Below are 12,411 nucleotides of genomic sequence, written 5' to 3'. Positions count from 1 at the left end.
ACGGTACTATGTCAAACAGTGAAATATTAAGCCTGTAGCCTCAGCCATTACACTTGGGCATCAGGCAGTTATAGTCAGTCAGTAGAAAATTCCATTGAATAAACATTTTTAAAGTTTTGTAGCAATTTTGTTGGGGCTGTACTGCGGCATTTTTGGGCTTGGTTATACCTAACCAACACTGCCAAGGCATCAGGATGATGCTGGGTTTTGGGTGATATTTTTTTGCCAGAGAAACCTAAACCTCTATGATCCCTAATATACAGTACTACCGTACTGTACTATATGATGAACCAACTTACAAGTGAATAGTAAACAGCTTTCTTAACCTGTTAACAAATTATGTGCCTTTAACTAACAAGATTGTATTATATACAAGACATCGTGAGGGAAGGAAATTAAAGATATTGTAAACTGTGTCAGTACTGAATATTAGATGGCCAGTAACACACTGACAGATAGTTCATGAGAAACTTTTAATGGAAAAAAATGAATTTGTTAATTTTCTCATGTACAAAACTGCTAGGGATATTGAAGATGTGTCCTTGAACAAATTAATTGTCAGAATAATTAATATAATATGAAGCCCAAAGAATGATAAACAACAAATGTTTAACTACAAACACAACAGTGTCACATGATGAACTGATCAACAAGTGTGGGATACATACTGCTCACTGTAGAGAGGACATGAAACATGATAACAACCATTGCTTGTCAGGTACACAGGGTGAAGGCCACATTTATCAAATGGTATGGTTGGCAACTCTTCGTGAACAGTCTTCCTTTTTTGGTTTTATAGACGTTAATAATTTTAAAACAATGTTGAAGGCCTCTTAGGCTACCAGAGATACCATATTCTTCGAGTTGAAAGGTGGGGGGGGGGAGGAGGTACCTACGCGAACAAAAATGAAGGGAAGCCTCAAGGCTTTCTCTAAACAATTTGCATGAGAAAACATGATAGATACACTATAAACAAATGAGAAGATACTTCTGTGCGTAATTTGTTGTTTAAAGTGGTTTTTTATTGTTACGCTTTGTTAGCAGCACAGACGTAATTACAGAATTACAAAATAATTCATGAATTATGAAATATGCTAAATTACAGTGTTTAATTATCTAGCTGAATTAAATAATAGCACTAGCATGAATAAAATATACATGGTTGATTAATTACCTATTTAGTTAGAATGGGAAAATACTAAATGCATGGCCGCCTGGTGTTTAGAAGTAGTATAACATTAAATTCTCCGTACATTGGAAGTCCCCGGGAGTGGGGGGATAGTTACTCCTTATTGTTAACAGTGTATTGGCAATAAACCAATAGTTCTGATTATAATGTGTTGAACATAAAATTACCATAATAATATACACCACTTACAATTATGTGACCATCTCAGCAAATACGTTGCTTTTCCGATTTCTTTTTATCTTCTCAGTATTAACTACAGTATCCAATAGTGTTGTGAATCTACTGAGTTTGCTACAACTGGTTGTTGGTGAATAATTGGATATTGATTGGTAGTCTCATTGTAAATTAGCAGACATAATGGTACTCTGTTAAGTGACCATCAACATCCTGCCTTAGAATAACTGTGACATTAACACTTGTCAACAGGGTAATTTATATGATTTACCAGGTGGGTGGTCAAAACTTGTTTAAAGGCTTCTGAGCTATAATTGATTGGACATAGACAAAACTAGGTATGTAGAATTTGCGGAAAATGGGAATAGGATGCGAATGGAAAGCAGGGACTTGTGATAAAGATCATTATGCAATATACAGATTGGATTTTACAGCATGGTATTTCTTTGTAGCATTATTTGGATCCTTTTGCTAAAATGACAGAAACACTCTAATAGAACAGTCACCTGCATTAAAATACTCTAATAGAGCAGTCAAGAATAGTTTGTTTACTATCCCATCAGGAACTCACATTGATGGCGATGGACTATAGCTGTCATAGATTAGGAATTATGAACTAGCTAAGTCCAAAAGTTAGCTACTTCTTTGAAACCATAAACATTGAACTATTAAACATTAAATTAATACTGATGAAAACTGAGATTCACAAAGTTCTCTAGTTAACTGACAGGCTTGAAAAATTGCACATACTGCTTCCAGATAAGAAGTCATATGATGGGAGTATGCATGTAGCATTAGTATGCTTGTCAAGCTGAAGTGGCTTCAAGAGGAGTGCCCATGACTGGTCATATTGTCCTTAGTCTCCTCAACACATGAATTACACATGTTGTAACAATCTTTACATATGGGGAATACATGATAAACAGGTGTCTAGTGCAAGCATACTATGTGTGTGATATAAAGGCAGCACAATCAGTTAAATAGTCTAGTAGTGACCCCCACATACTTTAACTTGGGAATCACCAGATGGACATTATCTGCATAATAGATGTAGGAAGTTGTACCTGCAACCTCAGAAAAAGTCACATGATGGGTATGTGGTAGCTGCAGTATGTGTAGGTGCATGGCTCCAATGCAGGCACTGTTGGTTAATTAGAATCCTATTCATACTATAATGGTTTAAATTTTATGGTTTCAAGGAAGTAATGTTGATGACTTAGCTAGTCTATATATCAAGATCAAAACTCATGGTAGTGAGTCGCAAGGCCAACAAGCACAAAGCGCGCGCCCACAATAATAAACACGCGACCACTACTGTGAGTCATTTTACATGAGGGATTGATTACGCAATGTTTTAAAATCTGCATGGCGAAGTCTCGGCCTTACTAAAAGATTCCACCTCGAAACCAGGGGCATGTAACCTTTGTTTAATGAGTAACTACCACACGAAAAGTCAGGCGAATTGTTGGAGCAGTTTGTTCCATCGCCCACCCATTTACAATGCATTAATTAAATTATTTATTCAAATGTGCATCGTTCTTTTTATCATTTTCTTCGTCATCGCATCCCATTGGAGCTATTTTCTTTCAACCATGAAGTTGTATTGTAAAAAGGCTGCGGCTATCAGGGGCTTTTTACACAATGTATCTGTACATTTAACTTCGCTAAAAGTTGTTTGTTAGTTTATAAGATCGCTTTTGTGCTCTTTGATAGGGTCCGCAATCCGAAAAATCAACTTTTACAAATCGATCCCCCTACCATTGTGGGATGTTCATTGTGGTATCCCATTGCTAGATCCACCATGAAACCGGAGGCACGATTCTTGTCTTCACAGAAATATCGATTTTAGTATTTCATGAAATAAGGTAGCTAAATGCGGGTATTTCCGGACAGCGTACAATTCCGGACACTTTGGTACCTTTATCAAGCTAGCCGAGGAACGAAACAACGGATTGCCTTGAAATTTCTGCTGTGAATAGCTATTCTTATAGGGATTATAAAAATCGAAAAGTGTGTTCTAGTTGATTCATTCTTGGGTGCTATACACGAAGTGTCCGGAATTGTGCGCTGTCCGGAAATACCCGCATTTACCTTACAAAAATAATTTTTAAAATTTCGTGCTCCACACAAAAAACAAGATAGAACTTGCTGCTTAGCTTGATATTATCTAGAGTTAATGTAGTTTAAAAGTACGCACAGTAATAAGCAAATGATTCACTGGGTTCCGGCGCAGGGTTGCTTTCTCTCAAAAAACAGAAAACGAAACACAAATTTTCGAATTCAAACTGCCCTACCAGCCAAGACAAGAAAAGCCAACTCTTCCTCATAGTGATGTGATAAGGTTGGATGCATAGTCTGTCTATGCTGTTAGTTTGGAAATGATCTGAGACTTCTCACCATCTGGGTGAAGAACGTCAAAATTTTCGTGCATCATTTCAAGGGATTCTCTCAATGGTACCAAAGGGCTTTCCAGTACTTCTGATACCACACTGGTCACTTAATTTTGTTTAGAATGATGATAAATGATGGATCAAAACGTTTGGTAGTAGTAGTAGTTGGTGTTTCTGTGATTTCATATGATGCAGTATACCAGCAGCTCCACCCAGCTCGAATTAAAAATGAAAGATTTTGTGCTTTTTTCGGTTTGTTTTTGGATGTTTTGCAGCATAATGGTGATGTAGGGTGATCTAGTGAAGATTTGAAGTTGCTGTGGAGCGTGAGAGGTGAAGTCAAATTTGGACGATTTTGCTGCCTCCCTTGATGCATAGCTTAGAGCGAGGCGTGGAAGCCGTGGATGAAATAATTATTGACAACCACTGCTATACCAAACGTTCAGGGACATCTTTTGCCATAGTTTTAGTTTATAATTGATGATTGTTGTGGCTGCAGAAGCGCTGGAAATGGCTAGAAAGAGCGACACAATTCTTTGATACTGCAGAAAATTTTTACGCTCGTCACCCAGATGGTGAGAAGTCTCAGATCTTTTCCAAACTAACAGCATAGACAGACTATGCACCCAACCGTATCGAAACACTATGAGGAAGAGTTGGATTCTCTTGCCCTGGGTGGTAGGGCAGTTTGAATTCGAAACTTCGTATCTTTTTGTCTGTTTTTTCAAAGAAAGCAACCCTGTGCCGGGCACCCAGCAAATCATTTACTTATTTCTGTGCGTACTTTTCAACTACAACAACTCTGGATACGATTTGGCTAAGTAGCAAGTTTCATCCGGTCCTTTGTGTGGAGCACGAAATTTTAAAAATAAATTTTGCATCTTGCGAGATACTGAAAACAATATTTCTGTGAAGACAACAATCGTGCCTCCGGTTTCATGGTGGATCAAGCAATGGGATACTACAATGAACATCCCACAATGGTAGGGGGGTTGATTTGTAGAAGTTGATTTTTCGGATTGAGGACCCTATCTTTGAAGATTCAAACTTGCCGCCATGACGTTGAGGTGTGAGGCACCCGCCTCAATTCCCAAACCCACAGTGGGCAAGGTCATTAGCCATAGTGAGCTGGCTGATTTGATAGATGCTGTGCTGTCAACTCTTGGTTTAATTGTGCGCCAGTCCACTGAGTCACTGATTTGTTTTAGATTCGCCACGGTATGCCTCCACTGACTCGTTATAGCATGACTCTGACCCATGCAGGGCCGTACATAGCTAGTCTGGCGTAGCCGACCCGCGCGCGTAACGCGAGGGTCTGGTGACAGCCGCATTCAGTACCTGTGCCAGCCTTACGAAAAACTGGTGCGTCCAATCAGATCGCTTAGTGACCAATTAACAACATTCTATGACGTTATTCCGATTTGGCCACTGATTATGGCGAGCTTCTTATGTCTTTTCTACAACCAGCACAAATGTAAGGGTTTGTAGAGAGGAAATAGACGTCATTCAAGTACAAGTACAGTAGCTGTCGCGCTCTGTTACCGGAAATTGTCCAAGTGTTTCGCGCGTATTTTCAAATTTAATTGCATTCCATCTGCACAGGTGCTGAATGCGGCTGTCACCAGACCCTCGCGCTACGCGCGCGGGTCGGCTACGCTAGACTAGTACATAGCTATAGCCAACTGTTTCATACCCGCTGTAGTGATACAGTTGAAGTAATTTACTGCTACATTACCAGTGCACATCTCTAATCCCGCCCCAGCCCTTCAGTGCCTGTGAAACTTCAGTGTTCATTTAAAATGCCAGCATCAGCGCATCACCTTCCAGTCACAGCATTTCGTAGACCCTCATGCAACCACCCACAATTATAGAAACTCTTTAATGACAGCATGAATCAGCGTTGAAACCGGGTCGTCATCCAGGTCATCCGGGTCTGACCCGGATTGGATCAAGTGAGAAACGAAATTGTTCGTTTGACGACGTGGAACTTATAAACGCTACCGCGTAGCTCTTTCGTGAGCCACGCCCACTTATCGCATTACTAACATACGCTCAGCCACGCTCATTTGTCAGTAAGTGTAGTATGTAGCACGAAATTGAGGGTATCTATGGTGAGGGGTAGCTATTGTCAGTAGGTGAAGGCCTTTTTTTTTTTTTTTTTTTTTTTTGGTCTTCAACCTACAGCTAGGCTGAAGTTGCAATATTTACTCAACACGAATCGAACGCTCAAAATGTAGACTCGTTCGCTCACTCGAGACTAGCCGAAACACGTCTCGGCTTTAATTAATCCGGGTCACATCCGGGTCAGTGGGTCATCCGGGTCAGCAGTAGTGACCCGGTTTCAACGTTGGCATGAATATGCTGTAATAGTAAACATTTACATTATGATGATCCCATAAAATTAAAAAAAATGACTACAATAGCACAAGAAGCCAGATACACTAGTGTTTGGCTATGAAGTACCACCAAGAGTTCATAATGGGGTCTTGGTACCACGTATTAATTTTTCTTCACCATTTGTGTGATTTGTCCATTGACCATAAACTCACTCGCCAACAGTCACAACATCAGTATCCACCCTGCATATACAGAAAGGGATACAGTATGGTAATGCACAGCTAACTAAAAACATGTAATCATATAGTCAGACTAACATGTCAACAAACACTTACTTCCACTATTATGATTATTATTAGAGTGAGCATCCCACATAGCCATTTCAAAGATGTATTCAGCATACTGCAGAAGTTGATGACCAATTGTGGAATATATTACTTGACTTTTTTGTGGTTTTCACCTACATTGTTGACATAACAATTTTTGTTGCTAGGAGACATATAAACTAGGAGGGACTAATGGTTATAGCATAATCGTAAACAAGTTACAACAGCAAAGGAAATTTTAATAAACCAGCAGTGATTGGATAGTTGATAGATAAAAATAGAAGACAATTTGTAGTTTTCCAGTCCTGATTGTTTGAGAATAAGCACATTAGCTGTTATAAGCATGAAAAAAGCAAGACAGACTAAATTTCAACACAAGGTGTATGATGCAAACTCATTATGCACCTACCAATGTGTTACCCTACCACCCCCCCTAATGGCACTCCCATCCTCCCTGATCTCTAGCTAGAAGTTAAACCTAGCTAGAAATTAAACATTATTCCGGCCCTAATGGTACTCCCATCCTCCCCGATCTCTAGCTAGAAGTTAAACCTAATTTAATTTATAAAAGACAAAAAGCAGAAAAAAGCAGCTAAACCTACAGAGCCTACACAGACCTACAAAAAAACCGCATGGACCACCAGCACACACAGCAAACCCCCGGACAGGGGCCTTAAGAAGAAAGCCCTGCAGACTACTGACCAAACTGCAGGGAGTGGGAGCATGAAACAGAGTTCAACTCCCACAAAGGACTGCCAGGCAACAGGCTAAATAGATGTAAAAATGTCCGGGCATTGTGGCGACACAGACAAACAGAGAGTTGCTCTAGCAGATGGCGGTACGCTAGGCCACGAGAAATTCCACTCCTGGTGGTTGTCTTCAAAGCAATATCCTGCAAGACAGGACGACTAGCAGCAGACCACAAACCCAAGGACTCAACCACCAGGGGGACAAGGGGGACAAAGACACCTCCAGCAGCCTGTACAAGTTCATCATGGTGAGCATCCTTGCAAGATATCACGTGAGTCCTTGCAGGAATTTGAACATTATTTTCACAGTTTGAATGAATTTTCTCTTAGCAAGTCATTTTTAGTAGCACTTCTAAACACTTAACTTGGAAGCTTTTACTACTAATTTAGCTAGCTAATCTGTTGCTGAAGCTGTTATTATGCATGCAGTGTCTCCTATGTAATATAATACCTAACTGTATATTCTCTATTCAACAAAAAGTAGTGATATCCTGTGCCAAAAACAGCGCAGCTGTAAAAAAAGGCAAGGCCAAGAATGCATAAGTACATGTTCATGGAGTAACTACAACCAAAAGACGTGATATCAAAATCTGGCCAAGAAAGCATTTACAGTATAGGCACTTTTGTGCATTCATTTTCTATATGCTTCACATTATCACATCCTGCTAGTTGTACATGTGTGCTTGCAATATAAACAATACTACTGAGACGATAAAAGAATAGATATTACACTGCATTGTTACCAAAATTAATTTAACTAAAAATTTACAATTGGTTTCTACTTGGCCATCTTTTTGCACTGTATATTAAAATAAAAAGATGGCCAAGTAGAAACCAATTGTAAATTTTTAGTTAAAAGTTTGGTAACAATGCAGTGCAATATCTTTTATCGTCTCAGTAGTAGTGTTTATATTGCAAGCACACATGTACAACTAGCTGGATGTGATAATGTGAAGCATATAGAAAATGAATGCACAAAAGTGCCTATACTGTAAATGCTTTCTTGGCCAGATTTTGATATCACGTCTTTTGGTTGTAGTTACTTCATGAACATGTACTTGTGCATTCTTGGCCTCGCCTTTTTTTACATCTGCACTGTTTTTTGGCACAGGTCTAATCTACGTATGACAGTATAGTCCATCAATTCACAAGCCATCAATGTGGGTCCCTGGTGGGATAGTTAACAAAACATTCTTGACTGCTCTACTAGAGTATTTCAATGCAGGTGACTGCTCTATTACAGTGTAGGATCCAAACAGTGCTGCAAAAAAACACTGTGCTGCCTGTATATTGCATGATGACTTTTATCAGGCATTTTCTTTAGATCACTCCTATTCCCACTTTCTGTTCCCATTTTCCTCGAATTCTACTTAACGGGTTAATAACTGGTTTTTTGATATCAGTTTACAACACTATAGTATCAAAGGAATGGGCTATCAAAGTTTTGGCCTATTATTGTGAGACATTTTGGAATTGTAGTGCTAAACAGTAAAGAAATTGATTTGTACAGCAACTATGCTGAAAATTAACTACTGGTGCTTAAATTTGCATCCATAACTTTCATTTACATTAGACAAATCCACCAAGATATATATATAGTTATGGCCTAATAATCTCTTGCACATACAAGTAGGTCTTTCAAATGGAAAAGGGAGAATGGTGATTTTATGTCTACCGCATTGTAAACAAATGCACGTAACATGCATACCCTAAGGGTACAGAAATGAAACAATAATATTTGAACTCTTAATGAGAAGGCTAATAAGATGGCACTTACTTCTCTGAGTAATCGTTCAATCAGAACTTGCATATTTTTCAAAGTAGCATACTTAAATTACTTTTAGACCTTTGTTGCATTGAAAAGTATACTTGTAACTAGTTTTGCTGAGAGAAGCACATATACTTAGAGCAAGTATAGTACAACTACGTAGATGGTAACATGCAGCATCATGCTTACTTCTTTCTTGAGTAGTTCTCCTTTGTATACTTCAATTGGCACCCACTGAAAACTGCTTGCAGAAGTAAGGACTGAATCTACTGAGAATGCATCACTTTGTGGGCTTTTCTTCTTGTGCTTTTTACCACCTAAGGGAAACAATGAAGCAGGTGTTTTGCTAGGAGTAGCTGGAACATTAAACTGATGAAACACATAGAGATACTTTTTCATAGCATCAGTGAACGCTGCAGCAACATGATCATGTATCACAATATAAATGTCGTGAAGGGTTGAGTGAGGAAAGTCCTCACTCCATGCACAAAACGCCTGGATCATGGTATTGGCACATACATCAAGTGGAAAACCAGAACTGATGGCTGGAAATGCATAACTTTCATACTTGTGTCCTAAATTTAAGCTCTCTTTGCAAGTGTTTTTGAGCACTTGATCCTCAAAATGTGTGCCATTTTTCCAAGCTGGCCCTACAGCGTAAACTATCTTCTTGCAAGAAAGATCGCCAACCTCATCTCTGAGTATTGCATCACCCTCCTGTAGTATACCATGTAGCCTAATGTACTTTTCTGAATCTTTCTGGATTTTGGGACCACCTTTTTTGGATATGGCCAATGCTACACCAGAAGTATGGGACAAACTAGTATTAGCAGCATTCACTATGACATCCACCTTGAAATTTTCAATATCTCCTATGACCAGTGTAACTCTTTTACCTTCTTTGGTTGTACCTTTACAAATTTCACTGGTTTTCTTACCATCATTAACAATGGGTTCTACTATTGGTTTAATGGTGCATTCAATACAAGCAGGTATAGATGCCTCAATTCCTTTGATTGCAAACTTTGCCTCAGATGTTGCTAAAAACTGGAACAAACCAGGTCGCTCAATGATCATGGGAGAATCATTGGTACAAATGGAATTAACCAATGTGGCAATCTGTTGAAACAATGAAATAATCAATGACTCTTCACCTTCTAAGAGGATAACAGGATCATCATCAGTGACTTTGGGAAACTGCACCATCACATCTTGATACTGAGGGTCAGTTTCAAGTTTGTGTGCGATCTTATTCCATTGTGGGGTGAGGTGCTCTGATATGAACCTCCACTGACCTGTGCTGACTAGTAGCCCTCGTTTACCATAATACTCTGTTCGTATGTACTGAAGGAGTTTATGCTTCACTGTACTGATCTGTTGATGGTCACCAATAATCTGAATTTCAGAAGGTAAAGAAACTATATCTACAGTGTAAGTTTTCTTGATTTCATCACATAAAGCTAACAGTTGGCGGTCTTGAGAAATTTTTAATGGGATTGCAATTTTTATTGTATCAGCACCAACAATTCTTTCAAGACGATTCGCTAGTTCGGATGCAACAGCTTTCTCACATGCCAAAACAAAAAGAGCACACGAGTTTTGATCAAAGTAAGTGGTAGCTGTTGACTCTTCTTGTTGCAGTAATTTGTTAATAACATTTTGGTCACCTGACAATGAAAGATACTTCACCACCTCTGAAGAAATCATTACAGAAGAAGTAAAACATTTCACTTTTTCTAATGATTGCTTGAAAGTTTCAATGTCCTTCTGTTTGCCAGTCACAATGACCACACCATCATCAATATTGACTGTGATACTTATGCATGGGTAATTGTCTCTTAACTGTTCTATTTGTGTTTGATTAATATATGATATCTTCTCCTTCTCCATAGGAATAGACTCTTCTTTAATAATCAACTCTGCTTCAATGTGTTTAATTTTCATCAAAAGTTCATTGACATCATCACTGTAACCAGCAATTTGTAGTGTTGTGTAGTCTTTTGTAAACACAACACAAAGTGATGTGTTAGATTTTGTGTCTTCAACAGTTTCTTGTAGCTTAGGAAGCAACTGTGGATACACTAATACTGAAGAGTAACTAAGATCTTTAAAAAATAAATCCAACTTGGCCTCACAATTTATGTTCCAATTTCTGATTTGTTCACTTCCTTTTAATGGTAGCAAAAATATAAAACCAACTTCAGATGTGTCATTAATGTGAAAACTTATCTGTGCATGTACTTGTTCTACCAATTCACACAGAGATGATTGATGCTGCTGTAAAAAATGTGCCATGACATGTGACACCATTCGATGAACAGGAGTAGCAGGTGTGTGATCTGTGAGGTCATGATCAACTCCTTCAAAATGACTTGATTCATGATTATTAGTAACTGAAAACCTGTCATATACCTGTATAGCAACTTTGGGACCCAGTCTAGTATGCTTCATTTGCAGCACAGCCTGAACACCTACATAATGAAAATTGTAATTGTAATTTTAATTTTTAAACAAGGGGTCCACTCAGTAACCAAATACTGATTTTCAGTGGAGCCAAAAGAAGAAGAGTACAAAATACAAATACAACTACAGACATACCACCAAAAATAAATATGCACACACACAAAGCCAATACAAAGAAATAATACTTAATATCAATGCCAATAAAACTTTTTGAGAGATGAAAGAGTAGGAGCCTCCACAACAGTTGATTGTAGATTGTTCCAGAGAACACACCCATGATAATAAAAGGACCTTTCCTAAAATTGGTATACACACTGGGAGTAAAGCGATGATTGGTATTATGGCCAACATGACCAGTCATGTCTTTAAAGTACTGAAAATATCTTGTAAATATGATGGAGAAAATTTGTGTATGGACTTGAAAACTTGAATAACAGTATGATAATGTTGATGCTCTGTTAAAGTAAAGGATGGTGGGATTTCTTAATGAACTTGGAATGTACTCATTTAGTCATACTGGTCAATTTAGCAGTAGTAAGACACCAAACAATATCACAGCAATCAAGCAAAGGCATCACAAAAGCAGTATAAAGTACACAGAGTACAGCTGGTGGCAGTGACCCATAGCGAAGGATGGAGACAATTCAAGATTTTATTCTAGAGACCAGATTAGAGATGTGTAAGGTCCAGGATGGTGTAGAGCCAATTATAACTCCTAGGTATCAAACAGAATCTACTTGATGCTAAAATTTAATCAATCAAGTAGTAACAAGAGTTCATATATTTATTTACAAACTCTTGGTAGTACGTTTTGTGGCCTAAATGTAAAAGTGCATGGCTCAACTAGCTAAGTGCGACTTTCATTGTGAGTTATTCTTGCACAATACTTATTACCACTAAATGTATGATGATATTGTGCCAAAGTGTGCTATATTTTCCATCAAAGAGTACTTTATTTTCCTTTGTATGGCAATAAAACACACTTTATGTGAATGTGCCACAACCATAAACACAA

General features: G+C 38.3%; 1 protein-coding gene across 1 annotated transcript in view; it reads right to left on the bottom strand.

Moving 5' to 3' along the window:
• The window catches only part of LOC136236873 (protein mono-ADP-ribosyltransferase PARP14-like), a 290,930-nt gene that overhangs the window by 80,964 nt on the left and 197,555 nt on the right, over window positions 1-12,411 (bottom strand). The window contains exon 16 of the mRNA XM_066027105.1: window positions 9,123-11,404. Coding sequence (XP_065883177.1) covers window positions 9,123-11,404 — 2,282 coding nt within the window. The remainder of the gene's footprint in view (window positions 1-9,122; window positions 11,405-12,411) is intronic.

The sequence above is a fragment of the Dysidea avara genome, chromosome 10 (assembly GCF_963678975.1).
Source record: "Dysidea avara chromosome 10, odDysAvar1.4, whole genome shotgun sequence".
Classification (NCBI taxonomy): Eukaryota; Metazoa; Porifera; class Demospongiae; order Dictyoceratida; family Dysideidae; genus Dysidea; species Dysidea avara.
Note: the sequence above shows the minus strand (reverse complement) of the source record. Positions and strands in the feature narration are given on the sequence as shown.